At 63.1% G+C, this 19,525-nt stretch overlaps 2 protein-coding genes across 4 annotated transcripts in view; one reads left to right on the top strand and one right to left on the bottom strand.

Annotated features, from left to right (window-relative positions):
• The window catches only part of CPLX1 (complexin 1), a 39,368-nt gene extending 25,143 nt beyond the window's left edge, over positions 1–14,225 (bottom strand). Inside the window, exons 1-2 of one of the 3 annotated variants that reach the window (XM_036853103.1) lie at positions 14,062–14,225; positions 11,931–12,032 (exon numbers count right to left, since the gene is read on the bottom strand). In XM_036853103.1, the coding sequence (XP_036708998.1) occupies positions 11,931–11,961 (31 nt within the window). In that variant the 5' untranslated portion in view covers positions 11,962–12,032; positions 14,062–14,225. Of the gene's footprint in view, positions 1–11,930; positions 12,036–13,372; positions 13,546–14,061 lie in introns of those variants that run through there. The other 2 variants (XM_036853101.1, XM_036853102.1) reach the window with 2 other exon arrangements.
• Positions 12,183–19,099, top strand: LOC118895368 (collagen alpha-1(I) chain-like). The gene is made up of 9 exons (XM_036852273.1): positions 12,183–12,417; positions 13,243–13,754; positions 13,839–13,980; positions 14,305–14,397; positions 14,723–14,971; positions 16,075–16,262; positions 17,365–17,532; positions 17,975–18,114; positions 18,862–19,099. Exons 1-9 carry the CDS (start codon positions 12,183–12,185, stop codon positions 19,097–19,099), a joined length of 1,965 nt encoding a protein of 654 aa, XP_036708168.1.
• The last annotated feature ends 426 nt before the right edge of the window (positions 19,100–19,525 follow it).

Here is a 19,525-nt window from a genome sequence, read left to right as displayed (position 1 = left end):
CAAACGTAAAAGCCAGCTTCCCACATGTTTCTCCCACAGGTAAGTCAGAAGTCCCCCACAGCACACAGGACCTCAGCCAGGCTTTCAGAACTCACCCAGAGAGCCCCCAGCATGAAGATGGCACCCAGACGGGCAAGGGTGCTCAGAGGAGACAGGACAAGGGCCAGGGGAACTCTTGAAAGGGAGGGTGTTCAGAAGGCATGGAAGAGATTTTGGAAGTTAAAAATGTAAATGCAGAAATGAAAAATTCAGCTGAAGAGTTAGAAAATGAAAGTAAGGAAATATCCCAGAAAGTAGAACAGAAGATAAGGAGATGAACAATGGGAAAGAAAACACGAGGAAACAGAGAATCAGAGCAGAGTGGCCCGGAGCTGAGAGGGGCCGGTGAGGGACCAGCAAGGAGGCAGCCAGAGCCCTGCCCCCAGGCTGAGTAAGTGCACCCGAGGGGGATGAAAGAAGACCCACAGCAAGGTCCTGAGAGCCTGAAATTTCAAAATGCCAAGTCAAAGAGGAAACTGTAAAAGCCTCCAGAGAGAAAAGCAGACTGGTCATGTAAAAAGCACTGGAAGTGAGAAGAGCATGGGACTTAATAGCAGCTTTAGAACCTGCAAGACAACTGAAAAAAGGTTTCAAAATTCCCAGGAGGAAATGCTTTAAAATCTACAACTTTATACCCAGCCCAACTGGCAGTTATGCCCCGAGGCAGAATAGACTCCATGGCCCTCCCGCGCGCCCTCTGTTGGAAAGTTCCCAAAGGCCCCGCAGGAGAGGAGCAAGGAGAGGGGCCTCGTCCATGAGGCGGGGACAGCGCACAGTGCCGAGGGGGCGGAATGTGCCCGAGTCCCGGGCAGCAGCTCCAGCAGTTTGTCTGGGACCTTCAACCACGTGGCAATATCATGAGGGGGTGGGGCTGCTGGAGCACGGGAAGAGTTAGAGAGAACACAGAACGTCAGACAAACAGGAAACGAGATACGTGTTAACTCAGGGCAAACCACAGGTTCAGGAAGAAAGAGTGTCGTCAAGGCGCCTGTTGCCGAGGGGACATGGGGGGAGGGGAAGGAGGTCTCTCCCAGCTCAGGGCCCCCACCCATTCCAGGAAACTAGCAGAATGTCTGAGATGATCCACGAGCGCATTACTGAGGAACAGCGGGGACGCGTCCACGAGGACCGCTCCTTGCTGGCACTTTCCATTCCAATGGGCTCCTTGGGTCTGGATTTGAATTATACCTGCAGCCCCGCCTCTGCCAGGAGGATGGGAGGAAGGTGGGCAAATATGTACAAACTGTTCCTGGAACTTGGAGTTAAGTCTGTACTGATTCTGTAGCTAATCACCCAAAGGGCGAGTTTCGTCTAAACCTGTCTACACAACAGACAGAAACTTCCCTGAAACACGCACTGTTCAAAGAGCTGCTGTCAGGAAACAACGTTGTCCAGCGTTTTCTGTCTAAAGCTGTTTTAAACCACAGTCACCGTGGCAGGCTCATCCTCCTCCCCCAGCTTTGGAATAGCCAGCTGACCCCCGAACTAGTTCTAATAAATGGACAGCATAAAGAACTTTGCAGAGTCTTTTAAAATTAGAAATAGATCTGAAGGCACTTCTCCTGGAAAAAAATAATATTATTTCAAATAAGTAATGAGTGATTCTAGCAGATGAGTTTGAAAGCAATGCGGTGTCTCAATTTTCCATATCACTTCTTTATGCTTTTCTGTATTATTTCAATTCCCTACAATGAACATTTATTAGTTTCATGGTAGGAAAAAAACCCACTTTCATGTTAAAAAAGAAATGTGGATAAATAATTCAACAAATTGAATGCAAAGATAAAAATACGTTTATGTATTAAGAAAACATGGGCTGTAATACCAATCCTCCGGATCGAAATCACAAAGAACAGAGGTGGGTGTGGGTGAAGGCCGGACAGAGGAGCTCACAGAACTGCTGGAAGGACTTGGCAAGAGCTTGAAACACACAGCGTCGCTCCTGACAGCAACAATTAGAGCTTGAATAATATTTTCAAAGGGCGTGTGGGTTCCAAAACACTGCAGAAGGTTTTTAAAAAGAAAATTTAGTCCATGTATTAAGATTAAATAAGTGAAATAGCAAGGAAGCATTTTAAAAAGGTGAAAGTTAAGGTGACACAAGTTGGATCAGACGTTAATTGTGATGATACACATTCAACAGTTAGTGTTCTTGCAAAGCGAAACATAAAGCGACGCCCCTCAAAGACGCCCACCCCACTGCCCTGTGGAGGGTGCTTGGCCTGAGGGGCCTGTGGCCGGGGTCCGCGGGCACCGCCTGCCTGGCCTGCGTCAGAGTCTCCTCGACACCCCGGGCCAAGGAGCAGCCCAACCTGCCTCGCCCCCGTCCACTGCCCGTCGTCCACCTGCCTCGCCCCCGTCCACTGCCCGTCGTCCACCTGCCTCGCCCCCGTCCACTGCCCGTCGTCCACCTGCCTCGCCCCCGTCCACTGCCCGTCGTCCACCTGCCTCGCCCCCGTCCACTGCCCGTCGTCCACCTGCCTCGCCCCCGTCCACTGCCCGTCGTCCACCTGCCTCGCCCCCGTCCACTGCCCGTCGTCCACCTGCCTCGCCCCCGTCCACTGCCCGTCGTCCACCTGCCTCGCCCCCGTCCACTGCCCGTCGTCCACCGCCCCGGGGCCCGGCTTCCGAACGCCTGCCCAGCCGCACTCCCACCCACTGGCCAAGCTCCAAAGGAACCGGAGGAGGGCGAGTGGGCTTTCTGCCTCATCCTAGCCGGCAGACAGGGCCCACCCCCTCCTGAGTGTCTCTGCCCAGCCCTCGGGGACGGGAGGCACAAGGCACGGGCCCTGTCTCACCCTGCTGACCACCATGCTCTGGCCCCAGGCCTGGCGGCCTCGCCTCCTGAAGCTGGCCGAGGGGCACGGCCGGGGGGCTGGCCGGCTGGCTGGTCACGTGGAAGGTCCCCGCTCTAGTCTTGACTAAATCAGACCCCAGCCTGCACTGCCCTCATCTTCTGCGGTGCTCCTCCTGCTTCTGTGGCCTTGGAAACCTCTCTTGCTGGTCTGGGGCACCGGTCAGATGTTCCACACCCGTCGGGGAGAGGCCCCAGGCCACCGCTGTCCCTGCCTGCTAAGCCGGGTGCCAGGTGGCGCGTCTGGTCTTGGCTTCAGGAGGGGACACATGGAGACAGAGGCGAGATGAAAATGCCGATTAGCGAGTCCAAACAGAACCAGGATCTGAGACAGATGGCGCGGCCGCCGGCTTCCTCGCGCCTGGACCCCAGCTCCCCTGCGCTCACCCGCTGCCCAGTCTGCCAGGGGAGGGGCACAGGGCCAGGGGGAGGGGCCCGGGCCCTGAGGCCACCTGAGGCGGGAGCAGAGGCTCGCGAGCTTCTGCCCCCCAGCAGCCCCTCCTAGCCACCTCCACGCAGGCCCGGTGCCAGGTGCACAGACCCCCTTGACCACAGCCCGATGCACAGCTGGGGTGGGACGGCGAGGCACGGGGGCACCGGGGTGTTACCGTGTGGGGACTCAGGGACCCGGCCGTGTCTGCTCCTGCGCAGGGCGGGCTCCGCCAGCAGGGTGTTGGCAGGCAGCAGCCCGTGGACCAGGCGCAGAGCAGACCCATTTCCAGAGGCTTCCTTCTGAAGGACGCTAAGCGCAAGATGGTCCTCGGCCCCAAGGACCCTCCAGGGCCTGAGGCTGGCAGTCTGCTGGGGCTCCGCCCTCACCTTCTGTTAAACTGTTTCTATTCTCCTTGCTTCCTCCTCCTGCCCGCAGCCCTTGCACTTCTTCCTCTCCCAAGAGGCCCCCCACCTGTGGCCTTCCCGCCAGTTCTTGGGCCGCTGGGGGCCACAGGGTGAAGGCAGAGGCCTGGGGCTGAGGCGGCCTGGGGTGCACGCGATGGACAGCACCCTCTTGGTGAAGCCCACCTCCCAGCCCAGGAAGCAAAGCTCAGCACGCGGTTCTGACGTTTCCGCTCGGACAAGGCCACGGCTTTCCCAGGGAGATGTTAGGAGCAGCCATTAGCACCGAAAGATGCAGAGCCGGGGCTGCTCCAGCCAGCTGCCCGACCCCAGGGTGCTTGACCTTCCGAGTCGCAGTCTGCACTGGCACCCAGCACCCAGCACTAGCACTCAGAATCCAGCCCACAGCACCCTCGTCACCCAACATGCAGCACCCTCAGAGCTCAGCGCATAGTACCCAGCACCCAGCACTCAACATGCTGCACTCAGCACCTAGCACCCAGCATTCAGCACCCAGCACTAGCACTCAATCCAACCCACAGCACCCTCGTCACCCAACATGCAGCACCCTCAGAACTCAGCGCATAGTACCCAGCACCCAGCACTCAACATGCTGCACTCAGCACCTAGCACCCAGCATTCAGCACCCAGCACTAGCACTCAATCCAACCCACAGCACCCTCAGAACTCAGCACAGAGCACCCAGCACTCAACATGCTGCACCCAGCACCCAGCACTAGCACTCAGAATCCAACCCACAGCACCCTCGTCACCCAACATGCAGCACCCTCAGAACTCAGTGCATAGTACCCAGCACCCAGCACTCAACATGCTGCACTCAGCACCTAGCACCCAGCATTCAGCACCCAGCACTAGCACTCAATCCAACCCACAGCACCCTCAGAACTCAGCACAGAGCACCCAGCACTCAACATGCTGCACCCAGCACCCAGCACTAGCACCCAGAACCCAACCCTCAGTACCCTCAGCACACAACACGCAGCACCCTCAGAACTCAGAACGCAGCACGCAGCACCTGGCACTCAGTACCCAGTATCCTAAGCCTTCCGCTGGCCCCCAAGGAGGGGCCTGGCCTCAGACACGACAGTTCATGGTCTAGTCCAGGGGACCAAAAGGGACCCATAGGGTGGGACGGGGGCTCTCCCGGACCCTGCCGGGCTGCCCCCCTAAGAAGCAGCCAGAGGTCCTGACTGATCCCTGCAGGGGTGAGAGAAGCCGCATTCTACCCTGTCCAGGAGATGAGAACAGTGAGGGCAAAGCTGGAAAACAGTGATCTGTACAGAGCCCAAGCACAGGCAGGCCAGGAGGAGGCTCTGGAGGGACCCCAGCCAGAGTCCCCCGCCCTCCCCGCAGACAGGATCCGGGGGCTCTGAGCAGCCGACAGCCAACGGCAGGAGCCTCAGGAGGACCCCATTCTCCTCTCCTCTGCCACGTGGAGCAGGAGCCCCGAGGGGGGCCGCCCTAGGGAGGGGCCGCTCGGAGCTGCCGGGAGCCCCCTCCCCTGATCTGCTTTGACCTGGGTTTGGGTTCACGAGGCCGAGGTCTCTGAAACTTTGTCAGCATTGGGATTTGCCTGGACTTGATGCTGGCTCTGAGGTTTTCATTAAGTCCCTGCCTGCTCTGTAAAATGTCCCAGCATTAAATGCAGGGCGACCCAGAGCCAGCCTGGCAGCCTCCGATGTCAGCACAAGATTACTGAGAGCTCGTCACGCAGGAACTATTCAAACAAGCGCTTTAATCCCAACCAGAACTCCTCGCCAACCAAGGCAAAAAATAAAAGACTTTATGCGTTGAAGTGCATTATATGCAGTTTATTCCCTGGTTGGGGCTAAAGCATTTATAACTGAGTGGCGGCTGAATCACCAGGAGTGCCCTCTCCTGAGGGAAGGGCTGTCCAGGGCTTCGGGAGAAAAGGCAGTTTCTCCAAAGTGCCCTTTCAGCCTCTACGAGACAAAGGGTAAGAAGCGTCTTCACTGAGCCCCATGAAGTAAGCTAGCACTCTCTCGATCCAACATGGCATCTGGGAAGCCCATTCTGAATGAAAATTGGTATTTTATCTTCAAGTATTTGCCAGCCGCCTGTGGAGGAGGAGCCCGGCTCTCAAGGGTGAGCAGGGGAAGGAGGAGGCACCTCTGCCCTCTGAGAGCTCATGGTCTGGGGCTCCCGCACCTGGAAATCAAGGTTTCCCAAGCTGATGCACGCTGTGCTGCCTTGTTTGGAGGGTGATGTGCCTCCTTGGCCCTCACCTTCTTCCCAGACCTTCTTGCCCAAGACACAGAAATGGAAACCATCTACAAGATTCCATAGACACACTTGCCAAGCAGACAAAGGGATTGTCTCCTTCTTCCTCCCCTAAGTGTATATGTGATGCTGGAGCAGCAGCAGCCACTTTGTGACCGTGAGGAGCAAGCTGACTGCTCCACTAGGATGACAGGAGCACAACGAAAGCCAGAGCCAGGTCCCTGATGGCACCGCTGAGCAGCTGAGCCACTTCCTGACACCTCATCATGTGAAAAAAACAAACTTCGATTCAAAGCACTCTCTGTCTGGTTCTCTGTAATCTGAGTCAAAAGCATTTTCCCCAGTGCAGAATTCTCAAGTTTCCCCTCCCAATCTGCTCCTTTCCCTGCAGCACAGCTCAGCTTGTGATGCTCATCCTACCAGATGCCAGAGAACTGGCCTCGCCTGGCCAGTGTCCCAGCAGAGCAGCCCTGGGCATGTGGGAGGCCCCTGATAAACAGAGTGAACCCTGAAACAGACAGACAGGGCAGGGGAGCCTGTGGGACCAGCCCAGGCCTCAGGACCTGGGTCTGGGACAGGATGGGGACGCCTGGCCTCGCCCTCGATGTAGAGTCCCATGGGTGGACACTGGGGGCCGGGACAGGACTGCCTCTGCGGCCCTGACCTGAGGTCCTAGGAGGCGAGGCAAGGGAGGGTCTGGGGAAGAGCCACGTCTGACCGGCAGAGACCTCAGGAGCCCCAGGTCTGGGCCCCCCAAGCAGCTGCAGACAGGCCTCAGCTGGGCGCTGTGGAGTTGGCAGCAGGGAAGGGGGGCTCCGGCTGCTGCACAGGAGAGGAAGGGGGCCCCCAACAGCCCAGGGGTGGGGGAGGTGCTGGCCCTGAGGGAGGGGCTCCCCTGCCCAGGGCTTCTGGCTCACAGAGGGGGCTCTCCCTCATGTGAGCCCCGAGGTGGGCGCTGCCCCCCTTCTCCTGGATCTGGTCCCCGTGGCCCCTAGACATCTGGGAACTGATCCCCACGAGACCCCCGAGGTGTCCCGGCCAAAAGCGCATAGCCCACCACCAGCAAGGCGTGGAGGCCCCCGGCCCAGGCTCTCCCTGGGGGGTGTCAGTAGAGCACTTTCCCTCCCTCCGTGCAGGTCTGGGTGATAGAGCCCCTGCTGCCCGCACACGCGCAGACGTGCCGGCCTCAGGACAGCGGCTGGTCATTCCCTCGTCCTCTCCACGCACCAGGCACAGGCCCCCTGCCCTCCCGCTCCCCGAGAGAGGGCAGCCTCTCAGCTGAGCCCAGGCCAGCCTCCCTGCCCGCAGGACGGGCCCAGGGCCGACTCACCGCAGGACACCATCCACACTGACCGAGCCCCTGGATGTGGCCAGGGCAGACCTGAGCTCGGGGAGAAGACCCCTTAGGCTTGGGCACTGGGCTGCCTTCCAAGCCCGTCCCAGCCCCTACGGCCCCTGGACCTTTGCATGCACTGTGTCCCATTCTGTCTACTCCTCCTTGGAGCCCACCTCGGAAATGCCCTCCTCCATGAAACCCTCCCCTACCCCTCACCAGCCCTGAGGACCTAAGCAGGTTCCAGACACAAAACATGCCACACTGAGCAGAACAATGGGACAGACAGCCACGAACCGGGTCACTTGGGCCAAAATAGACACACTGCTCCTGATTTAGTCTGATGGGCGTCTACAGGGACCACGTTAACCCGACAACTGCCCACGCTCTTGTCCACGAGGTAAATATAGCTCCAGGGCCATTTGCCACTTCCTGGTCTTGGGGGAAAACAGTTTCTTCAAATTATACCCTTGAGGACCCTGAGTCCCAGATCTGTGCAGATGTGGCCGGAGGGCCTGGCCCTGGCTCAAGGCCACTTTGCCGCAGACAAGCTCCCAAGCCATCACGTGACTGTGCATCAGTGTTTTCTTCTCTTGGGGATGGAACGCTGGCTCATTTAAACGTGGGGGTGTGTTGATGGATCTCAGGAGGCCCAAGACCCGTCAAGTCCTCCAGGACGTTTCTCTCGGGGAGAACAAGTTTGCCAATAGCTGCTCACTTTCCTCGACTACTTGGCCCCAGAAGAATGCTCCCTGGCCAGCCCCGAGGGCCCCCAGCTCCCTGGCCTCTGGGCAGACGCCAGCAGAGCCATGTCCCAGGGATCATGTCTTCTGAGTCTGAAGGAACCCAGGCGCCCTGTCAGTCCACGGAGAACTCAGGCCCTAAGAGCAGACACTCCAGGGGCCCCGCCCGGTCCCACGCGGGCTGCGTCGAGAGAGAGGGAGGGAGAGAGGTGGGCCCTGAGCAGAGCCCTCCAATGTCCACTCCAGGGGCCCAGAGGCCGGGCGTCTGCGCAGACCCTGCCGTCTCACCTGTCCCTTCCTCTGTGGCCCACGCCACCCACCTGCTCTCAGAGGAACAGCTCGAAGCCGGGAGTCTGCGTGAAGTCACGATTTGGGGCCGCTGGCCTTGCTGAGACGTGACAGGGCAGGACAGCTGATGTGCCAGCACCCGAGTCCCACTGTTCACCACCCACAGCCGGGCCGCGGACAGCCCCCGCCCCCACGCCCGCAGCCCACCTGCCGGCCCCTCCCAGCGGCCCTCCCCCGCCTGCCCGCACCGCCCCCGGCAGCCCCTCGTCACCACGACGTGACACCTCCGCACCAACCCCCCGTCCCTTCCCTCCAGCAGTAGGTGCCCCCGAGGTCCATGCCTGCTCCCACGCGACCTGTGGTCCCCAGAGAGGTGGGCTCTGCGTCCGACCAGACAGGCCAGTGGAGGAGAGGGCCCTCAGCAGGGCCCCGCGGCGGCCACAGCGGCAGAGCCAGAAGCCCGCCGGCAGGGCAGGGGCCCCAGTACGGGCTTGCCCGGGGCCCAGCCCCGCCTCGTGGTGCCCAGATCGTGCCGACAAGCAGGACGGACGGGGCAGAGGCTGCCGGTGGAGCGGAGACCAGACGATTGAGGGAGTGAGAGGCGTGTGTGCCCCGGACAAGCCCCGTCAGCCCTCCCCGGAACGCTCAGCGCTCGAGGGCGCTGGAGGGGGGCTGAACACGTCAGGGCCAGACGGGTGGAGGCCAGAGGTGTGGAGGGCGTGCACCTGTCCGCGGCCCTGCAGGTCCCAGGCAGGTCCCAGGCTGGGCTCCCCCTAAGAGCCCCAGAGTGGACAGGCTGGGCAGACACAGGCCTGCGTCTCGGGGGCTGTGGGCGCCCCGTCTGTCTGTCTGTGTGACGCGGGATTCCTGAGTCCCGCAGCTGCTATCCCCGCCAGGCGGTCACCTGGAAACCTCTGCCCCAACAAAGGGCTTGCCTGAGATGCAGGGCCAAGCAGATGGCCCAGCTTAATTAGGGCGCACGGAGTCTTGTCCCCAGCGCGGCAAGCAAGGCCTGCCCGGGGCTCCCTCCAGGCCCGTCTCTCCCCTCATGTCCGCTGTGAGCCTTTCTCTGAGTGAGTGTGTGTGTGTGTGTGTGGACGTGTCTCTGCTTCTCGCCCTGACTCTATTTCTCAGTTTGTTTCTAATACATCCCTGTCTCTGTGTGCCTCTCTGTCTGCCTGTCTCTCTGTTTGTGTCTGTCTGTCTCTCTCTACCTGTCTGTCTCTCTATGTCTATGTCTGTCACTGTCTGTCTCCCTGTGTCTGTTTTTCTGTCTCTCTGTTTCTGTCTCTCTGTTTGTCTGTCTCTCTCTGTGTCTCTCTGTCTCCCTCTCTGTCTGTTTCTCCTTATCTGTCCCTCTGTCTATGTCTCTCTGTCTGTCTGTCTCTGTCTACGTCTCTTTGTCTGTCTCTCTGTCTGCCTCTGTGTCCTGCATTTACACTTCCTGACCTGATTCCTCGGGTTCCCCAGTCTCCGTCTCGGCCACCCCGTCTTTTCCATGGTGCTTTCCTCAGCTGTCCTGCTCTGAGCCTCTGATCCCCCAGCCGCCTTCCCTGCCTGACCCCCGCAGCCTGGCTCCCGCTGTCCCGCTCCCGCACCCATCTCCCTCCCGTCCCATTTCCCCACATCTCTGTGTCTCCAGTGTCAGAGGCATTTCCCTTCGTCTTTTTCTCGGTCTGTCTCTGGCCGTATCCCCTCTGAGTTAGCCTGTCTCCGGACGGCATCCGGGGTTCGTCCCGCCTCTGTGTCCGGGGCTCTGGCCTGTCTCTCTTGGAATCATCTCTTGGTCTCCATCTGTCTCTCACCCACACTCATCCGGAGAGAACAAAATGACGCCCACCGGGGGAGAGAAAACACGGCAACAGAAAGCAAGGCCTCACCTGGAGCAGCCCCTGCCCCCAGCAGCACTGGGGTGCGAATGGGGTGGGAGTTGGGGGGAACGCCGGGTCTGGGGCCCCAGGGAGTAGCTCCTGCCCGAGGGGCCTCCGCTGGCGGCGCCCAGGCTCCCACATCGCTGGTGAAGCCGCCCTGTTACCGCCGCAGGAGAAACTTTGGGCTGACACGGAACAAAGGGAATCCAGGCTGGCAATTACCCAGCTAATTTCAGTTATGCAGACAGCGAAATCAGATATTTCAGTTTTCTTACAAGCCCACCTCGGGGCCTGAATTAGCCACCTAATTAATTACCTGTGACAGCCTGGGACTGGCTGGGTGCAGCCTGGGTCCCTCCTGGTGCCAGGATGCTGCTTGCCCCTGAATCACGTTCCAGTGACGTAACCATTATAATTAGACTCAACCTGCAGCCTATCCTTGACCACGAAGTCAGGAAATGTGGCCCCGGGCCAGGCCCAGACGTCTTTCCATTTAATTTGTGTTGAGTGGAAATGCAGTCACTCTCCAGGAGACAAGCCCACCCGTGGGGCTCCTGTCCTGGGCACGGTGGCACTGGTCCCTCTATCCTGCCCCTCGTTCCTAGCACGAGAGCCCCCATGGTGCCCCACCTCTGGTGAAAAGCTCTCCATCACTCCTGCCAAGAGGTGGCCTTGTCATGCATCACCTGACACGTGCCCAGCTGTGAAAGGCATCAGGTCAGAGTGTGACCCACAGAGGCCACGTATGGCCCCAGGGTGGTCCCGTCGCACAAGGAAGACATCTCTAATGGCAGAATCAGGCAGCGGCCGCCAGCTCCCATCACAGGGAGCTCCCAGAGCTGGCGCTGCACCAGGGGAGCCAGGGTGCACAGGGTCGGCCCCGTGGGCCAGGCTGACCAGTATGCAACTGTGCCAGTGCGGACCTCGATCCACTCCCCCGCCCACCTTCTGGGCCAGGGTCTCAGCTCACTGTCCTACATCATCTTCCTCTCCTGGGCCAGGCTCTCCGGCTGTGGTGATGGCCTTGACCCAAGGAGGCACAGGATTCCTTTCAAAAGCCTCAGCAGGGTTGGAAGCGGGGTCCCCTCCCTCAACACACAAAGAAGCTGCACTGCCTTCACGGGGGCGGGGAGGTGGGGACGCAGGTGGGCACACACAAGCTACCCGGGGCCTCTTCTCTCATCCCCTGTGCTCAGCCAGCCCCGGCTCCCTGTGCACGCCGGTGGCCCCTCCCTCGTGACACCACAAAGTCCTTGCTGGATGCCACAGGGCCAGCTCTGCTCCTTACCCCACTCTCCCTGCTGTGGCCACTCTGCGGCCTCCTGCACCTCTGCTCATCAGAAGCAAAGTCCCTGTGGGGGGCCACCGGATCTGACCAGTGAGACTGACCCCTGGCGCCCCCTGGGGTGTGCTCCCGAGGCCGACGGAGGTGCCGCTGCTCAGCACCATGTGGGGGGCTCCGCCTGGCCACGGCGCACTGGCATGCCTCCTCCCCCACCCCCAAAGCTGGCCAAGGGGATTCAGGACGCACTGCCTTTGGCCCCTCCCTGTTCGTCCCCCCGCCCCACCTTCCATCCCCGGTCCAGAGGGAGCCTGCAGGTGTGATTGCGGGGGTTGTGTGGTGAAGTCCGACGGTGACCATGTGCTGCGTGAGACCCCGTGTGTCTGCGTGCTGCTGGGTGTGCAGGGTGCCCCCCTCTCCCTACCTCCCAGGGCCTGTTTCATCACGAACTCCATGGTGACGGCTTTGAGTTCTCAGCGGCTCCTCGGAGGGTCACAGCTCACATGCGAACGTGGCCAGGAGTTCTCTGCTTGGGGAGAGGACATGATCACAGGTCACCAGCGGGGCTGGGGGAGGGCTTCTTCCTTGTCCCCTCCCAACTTCCCCTAGGAGCAGGTCTGGGGCGTGAGAGAGCATCATTCGTGGTCCCCCCAACACCTGGAGGCTGGACCTCAACATGGGACAGGCACCTGGGTCTGGGAAGGTCCCTGCAAAGCGGTCTCTCTGGGCCCCTGGGGTTTGTGAAGCCGGCATCCGGCTGCTACCGCAGGGATGGGGGCGTGCAGCTCTGAAGGAGCCTGCCTTTGAGAAGCGGGGGCAGGCCCAGGGGCGTTTGGAGGTGACTGGCTCTGCTGCCTCTTTGGTGGAGCCCTGGGCCACAGGGGCGGGGACCCATCTAAAGGATGGGAAAGGTCAGTGTGGATGGGACCTGGGCGGGAGCTCCCTTTAGCTTCCGATGGAAGAGTCTTGGGAGACCAGGTTTCACCCAGGGGAGAGGCCAGCACCCACTGCCCCCTGCACACAGCAGAGACTGGGGTGGAAGGGAGAAACGGCAGGGGGCCCAGCCTTCGGGGAACAAATGAAATGGGGGGGCAGACCACCCCTCCACCTGCATCCGCATGGGTGGGGACCTCCAGGGTCCAGGCCAGCTGCAAGTCTGGTGAGGAGGTGCTTCCTGTAAAATCAGCAGCTGCAGTGCCCCCCCACCACACCCGTCTGGTGAGGTCTCTCCTGGCAGGGAAACCCAGGTCCCTAGAGATCCACTGTTTTATGGGTTTTTTTTTTTTCCTTTTCAGATGAAGGAGACCCGCGTGTGTGCAGGCTGGGGAGGGGTGGGGGGGGGCGGGCGTCCCCCTGCCTCCCCGCAAAGCGCTGGCGCGCAGGGGCGCCTTTGCCGCAAAGCAGATTCTCTTCCAAACTTCTCCCCTGCCTCCTGGTGGGGAGGGAGTCTCAGGGCCCAGCCCTGAGAGGCCGGGGCGCTGCTGGAGCTCCCCCAGTGCTCCCACCGCCCCCCCCCCCCGCACGGCTCAGGGCTCCCGCGGCCGCCGCACCCCTTGGCTTTGCGGGCGAGCGAGTTGCCCGGCTCTGCCAAGCGGCCCTCAGGCGGGAGAGCGCCAGGAGAAAGAAAGAAAGAGACAGAGAACGAGGGAGGGGAAGGGGAGACGCGAGAGGCAGGAGACTCGGAGAAGGAGCAAGAACGAGGGAGGGCGCGGGCCGGGACCCCTGGGCCGCTTCAGCACCGCGCCGGCGGACAGCGCCCGCCGGGGGCCGACTGAGCGCCCAGCCCGGGCCGGGTAGGGGGCATCTGGGGCCGAGCGCCCGCCCTGCGGGTCCTGGGAAGGAGCTGCGCGCGGGGGCGCCGGTTACCTTCCTGGGGCTGGGGCCGGGGCGCGGGCGGGCGGTCAGCGGCAGAGCGCGCTCGGGCCGGCCGGGTCCATGTGGCGCCCCTGGAACTGCGGCGGCAGCTGAAGGGCACCGCGAGGAGGGCGCATCACATGTAGGCGCTCCCCGCCCCCCGCCCGCGTCCGAGCGTGACGAGGTGGGCGGGGCCGCGGCGGCTGGGCGGGCGCCCGCGGGAGGCGGGGACCGGAGGGGCGGAGCCGCGCCCCCCTTACCCTCCGAAACGCTGCCCCCGGGCCGGATTCGGGGGGGATCCCGGGGCGCGAGCTCCCGAGCCAGCGCGCACGACCCCGGCCCACCCCTCAGTCCAGAAGCCCAGATACTGCCCCCAGCCACCGCCACCCCCTCTGTGTGGACCGGGCGGGGGCCGCCCCCCCAACGGCTAGACAAGGTCCCGCACTCCCATCCGCTTCCGCCCGTGCGGGGCACCTAGCGTGCGGACGGATACGTGCGCAGCGCCAGTGAGCGAAGTCCTTTCCCGTCTAGCCGCTGTCGGGGGGAGCTGGGCGTCGCGGCTCTGGTCGCCATCCCACTCTCCGCCGACGCGCGCGGGAAGGGGTTCCCCGGCGCAGCCGGTGACAGCGGTCCCCACCGGGCCGAGTGCCCCTGAGCGCTGTCCTGGCCCCGGACCCCCGCCGTTCCCGGGCCTTCCGCACCGCTGGGCGTGAGAAGGGAGCCCCCAGACGCCAGAAAACCCATCCAACCGTTGGAGGAGAGCAGCCCGCAGACCACCGGGACCTATTTTTCTGCGTAACAGAGTCGCAGAGAAGGAGCCACGCCGTTTCATTTTAGTGGGACAGAGGCCGAGAGACCCTCGCCCCCTCGGCCGGCGGCCCCACGCCGGGCAGGGACGCGCAGAGGTCACTGCGGACCGGCCGCTCCGCTCCGTGTGCCCGCAGCCCCGCCCCCGCCGCGGCCGCCCCCTCCCCGAGGCCTCCGGGATTTCCTCTGCGGCGTTAACCGCGCTGCGGGGAGACCGGGGTCGCTGCAAGGTCGGCGGCTCGGCCTCCAGTCCCACCGCCCCTCCTGGGGTCACAAGAGTGTTGTGGGAGGGGCCCGGGTCTCCGCTGGCCTCCTGGTTGGTGGGCGGACACCCCTGGTGGCCGCTGCGTTAGCTTTCACCCTCCCCTCTCAGCTGAGGCATCAGGACTCCCTGGGCCTGGGTGGAAGGGGCAGATGCTGGAAACCCCACCCCGAGGGAGCACTCCTCACGCCGCTCCCCCGGACAGTCGGCCTGAACTCCAGGGGGCGTGCCTGTTTCCCCCCATCTGCTTGGAGCCCGGGCTCCCAGCGCCCACCCCTCGCTGACCTCTGCAGGCCCAACTGTGCGCATCGGTGGCCCGCAGGGGCCCCAGCCGGCAGGGGTGAGGAGGGGAGGGGACGGAGGAGGCCAGGGGCACCGCCACTCTGCAGCTGCTCTGGCCAGCGAGGGCCCGGCTGGCCGTGGGGGAGGCTCACATCCCAGGACGCACGGGGCTGCAGCCTCCCCGGACGCAGGGGCCGTGGGAGCTGGCCGCGGCTCTGTCCATTCCTCCTGCCAGCTGGCTCTGGGCAAGGAGGTGCAAGGTGGGTGCAGTGGGGCTGCTCAGAAGGGGGGGCCTGGGGACCGAACGCGAGGCTCACAGAGGCTGCAGGGAGCGCCTCTTGCTAGCCCGCACTGGCCGACCCCTGGAGTGTGAGAAGCGCGTGTTCATTGCACCTCTACCCCCACCCTTCACGTGACGTGGGTCGAAGCCCCAGGCCTTTTGCAGGTCTGGGGACAGGTGCTCTGTGGAGGGAGTGGTCGCCTGTTTCCAGGTGTCTGGGGGTCTGAGGTTCCAGCCTGAGCCCTCAGGGTCTGCTCAGCCTGGCCCTTCAGTGTCCTCAGAACCTGGGTGTGGACGCCGGAGGGAGAGGTGTGGGTCCAGGAAAGAGAAGCCCCTTCTCCCCACTGGAGCCTCTGCCCTCCGCCCCTACCACCACGTGGACCTGGGGGATGACCCACAGCTGAGTCCAGAGCAGCCCCACGACCCATGAGCCCAGCTGCCCTTACAAGCCACGGAGACACCCCGTTGACCTTGGGGCATCCAGGCGGGGTGTGACTGGGTGTGCACATCACCAAGACAGGAGTGTAGGGGTCCGTGCTCGGCCCACAGTTTCCATGACCCCAATGACCCTGTGACCCAGGCCTGTGCCACGTCGGAGGACAGAGGACAGAGGCCCTCCGCTGGCCTCGCTGCCTGGCCCTCCATCCCTCTTTCTCTTTTTCCTCCCCTCCTTCTCTCTCCCTGTGGGGTCACCATTCAGAGGTCACCTGTGGGGTCATCACCTATCTTTCTGTCTCTGTCTCTGTGTCTCTGTCTGTGTCGTTACCCCTCTTAGACCCACCACACACATAGCTGCCTCTTCAGTTCTCACATTTGTCCAGGCCCTGGGCTGGGGTTGGGGGACCCAGCAGGGTCTCAGACCCTCCTATGGAGAAATAGACAAGGTTGGTGACAGTCCCAGGTCAGGATGACTGGCACTCTGGGAGAGGGAGGCCGGGCGGCTCTGGGACCTGAGGAGGGCTGGAGGGCGGGGGACCCCTCTGGGCATGAGATGAGGGGAACTGCCCACCAACCAGGCCAGCCCCCACGGCAGGGAGGCAACTCAGCCCACGGCCTCCGCCTGGCCTCGGGGCCACACTCCAGGTGGGCGCTCACGGCCCCATGAGCACCCAGAAGAGGACCTGGGTTCCGGTGACCAGTGCCCAAGCCTGCAGCCGGCCAGAGAGGCAGGAGCTGAGCGGGAGACGTCCATAACGGCAAGAAAGGCCAAGCCAAGGGCACCCGTCAGCGTCAGCGGGCTGAAGACCCAGGAGGGTGTCGGGGTGGAGGAGGTGGGCGGCGGGAGGCCAGGCTGGCCAGCAGGTGCAGGGGGCTAGAGAGGGGGAGGGCGGTCAGCTTTGGCGCGTGTGTGTTTGGCCACGGCCACATCTGGGCTGTGGAACCCTGGCCGGCCGGCAGGACAGGGATGGAGCCCTGAGCTCAGTGCTCTGCGGGCTCTTCGGATGCAGAAATGGGCCCCTGACGGCCAGGAACCCCTGACCCAAAGCAGGGTTATGCCGAAGACCAGGAGCACATGGCACTAGGTGTGAGACGTCACCACCACCACCTCGAGTCCCCTCTGCAGCCCCCACGGGGTCACTCCAGGTGTCAGGAAGGGGAGGCGGCCGCCTTGCTCCAGCAACTCCCCCCCCCCCCCCCCCCCCCCCCGAGCGTCCTGGAAGCCCCTGCCTGGCTCCCTGCACTCGCTCCAGGGAGGCCTGGCGCCTGCTGGTCCCCTCTGTCCCGGGAGGGCCCAGGGTCACTTCAAGTCCTTCTTCAGTCCTGGCATGGGGTCTGGCAAGGGGGTCGCAGACCCCCCCAGGAAGGGCTGGGATGGGTTCTCGGCACACATGGGCTCACCAGCAACTTCAAATACAAACTTAATAATTTAACACGATGAATAATTCAGTCCCCAGCACCAGCACCATCTGTGTTGCCATTTTCCTGCTGGATTTCATCATTACTTGCCAGGTAATATAACACGTGAAAAGCAGAAGCAAAGCAAGCTGGAAAATCATCACTGCTGCTCCTCAGAGCTGGGCCAGAACACCTCGGCTGTGTGTGGAGGAGGCCCTGTGTGCTCCCCAACTCCAAGGCCCCTTCCCTGGCCACGTGGGCTCCTGAGGGTGGAGCTGCAGGCGCTGGCCCGCCCTGGGGTGGCCTGCTTGTTCCTCGGACTCCCGCCCCGTCCTGGGTCAGGGCTGTGTGTCGAGATGCACTCTTCCTCATCCCCACAGAGGCTGCTCCTCGAGTTCCAGACAAGGGGGCCCCTCGGTTACCACCCGGGAACCCTGAGGACGCCCCGCTTCCTGAGGAGGTGGCCCAGGGTCTGGGCTCAGCGCACAGTGGTGGCTCCTGTCCCCTGCACTTGCCCCTGCTCTCCCCGGACCCCAGGCCCCTGATCCTTCCACCCCTCCCCACGGGGAGAGAGTGTTGGAAAGGGGGAGCTGTGACTTCCAGAGCTGCTTGGAGAAGGGGGCGACCACGAGGGGCTGTGGCTCCCATGCCCCCCTCTCCTTCCTGGCTGCTGCCTGGAGCCACCACCCGCCCCTGTGCGCCAAGGTAAAACTAGCAGAGTTCACAGGCCTGAAAGTGGGATTCTGCTTCTCACCGCTCTGCTGGGACGGTGGCAGCCGTGGCGGTGCAGGGCTGCACAGACGCACCAGGGTGGCCTGAGCAAGCGGAGGGCCTCGGTCACCAACAGGAGGCACGGGGGACGATGCGGGAGAGGCCATGCTTCTGAAGGCCTCTGCCTGGTGGGAGCCCAGGCCACCGGACGCCCTTGCCCCAGCCCCGGGCTCGGCTCGCCCAAGCCTCACGTCGGGGCCTCCATAGGCGAAAGGAGAGGGGTGTCCAGCGGAACAAGCGCCCATACCCAGGCTCTGGGCCCCTGAGTCTCTGTCCAGCGGTCCCTCCCTCTGACGCGTCGTGTGACCCTCCTGGGGAGAGTTCCCTGGGCTGCAGACCGGGTGTCCCTGCTCTGTGAATGCCCCCCACCCATCAGCTCTGCCATCACCCCCATCCTACTCCAGAGGCCTCCTCCACCCCCCATGGGCTGCCCGGACCAGCCTCGGGGACCTTTCACAGGACACTCCGTCAGAGGCCTGGCTCAGGGCCCGGACAGAGGGCGGTTGGCCTGGGCAGGTACAGGACCGAGGGAGGGTCTAGGGCCCCCGGGGTGGGCACAGGGCGCCTGCTCGGGCCGAGCGAGGTCTGGGCTGTGCCATCAGGCAGCTTCAGGTGCACGCAGTGCTCAGAGCTTCCTGCACCCCGTGTCCCTCGAGGCCCCGGGTTGGCTGCACTCTGTGTGGGTCAGGCCTGGACTCCCTCAGTCAGTGACCCGGATCCAGCAAGGGCTGAGTTGGCGGACAACAGAGCTGGCCCTTGCGGGGAGTGGGCTTCAGGCTCAAGAAACCCTTCCCAGAAAGGCAGGTCGTAGAGAGAAGTCACCACCCAGGAGCGCCACCTCCCTGGCCGCCCTCCTCCCTCCGGTGGCACCCAGAGTGAGGCCAGGCCTGTGTGGGTCCCGCTGGAGGGTTTCACGCCCAGGAGGCACGGGGAGATGCCTGTCTACTCAGTGGGGGAAGGGTCTTCCTTTGGTCCCGGGTCGTGGCCCTCTCCCGGCTGTGCTTGTGTCTGGGGGGCCTGGCAGCCCCGGTCAAGCGTCGAGGGGTTGCGGGGAGGGGCGGGCGGCTGGATCCAGGCCCCGTTCCCCTAGGCCGGGCGTAGGGTGAGGCCCCAGGCCTGCCCCAGGGGGCAGGGAGGCCGCAGCAGCCAGGCCCGTGCAGGCCAGGGGACTGTCCAGCTGAAGAGGGCAGCACCCAGTGACTTCACAGCAGCAGCCTGGGGCGTCAGAAGCACCCCATCGGGCTGTCTGTTCTCCTTCCTCAGAAAGCCTGCGGCTAGTTCCTCGGCGCACCCGGAGCGGTCAGCCTGCAGCCCGGGAGGGGAGAGGAGGCCGGGGGCCGGGCCGGCTTCTCCGGGTCACGTCCACCACCTCGGAGGGGCCAACGAGCTGATGCAGGACGGCGACCCCTCGTCCACTGCAGAGTCCAAGCCCCTGTTGTCCCCGTCACCACCCGGTCCACCGCCGGCTAGGGGGCTGTCCTGGCGCCGCGGGGGCCGCTGAGGAAGGCAGGCGAGGCGGCGCCTCTCAAAGCTTTTGCTCTCAGACGCCACGGGGTAAGCGCCACGCAGAGAATCAGAGACTCAAAACAGCGGAGCCGGAGAGACGTGGAGCCTGTGAGCGCGGGTGGCCAAGCCGGGCCTCGGGCCGAGTGACCCAGTGTCCCATGCTCCAGGCAGCAGCCCTGCAGGCAGGAAGGAGGTCTTGAGCCAGGTGGGGGAGGGCTCGATCGCACCTCCCAGGGCCAGGCTGCCCCCCACCGGGCCCCGTACCCGAGGGTTCAGGAGGGCCTGCGTCCCACGCTGCCTCTTGGGGGTGAGAAACACCCGGAAGGTGTGATTTCCACACCTGTGCTACAGGTGCGGCTGGCATGGCCCAGACGGGTGGGACCTGTGTCCACCTTACGCGGGTGGGAGCCCTGAAGGCCCC

Source organism: Balaenoptera musculus, chromosome 5 (assembly GCF_009873245.2).
Source record: "Balaenoptera musculus isolate JJ_BM4_2016_0621 chromosome 5, mBalMus1.pri.v3, whole genome shotgun sequence".
Lineage (NCBI taxonomy): Eukaryota > Metazoa > Chordata > Mammalia > Artiodactyla > Balaenopteridae > Balaenoptera > Balaenoptera musculus.
The sequence above is the reverse complement of the archived record's forward strand: the minus strand, read 5'-3'. Positions and strand labels throughout refer to the sequence as shown.

Excerpts from the sequence above, each read along its gene's own strand:
- LOC118895368 (XM_036852273.1), top strand. The coding sequence starts at position 12,183 with ATGGGACAGGCACCTGGGTCTGGGAAGGTCCCTGCAAAGCGGTCTCTC. Across the intron at positions 13,981-14,304 it reads GGGGTTCCCCGGCGCAGCCG|CCCCGCCCCCGCCGCGGCCG; the intron begins GTGACAGCGGTC and ends GTGTGCCCGCAG. Across the intron at positions 17,533-17,974 it reads ACCCGCCCCTGTGCGCCAAG|CTCTGCCATCACCCCCATCC; the intron begins GTAAAACTAGCA and ends CCCACCCATCAG.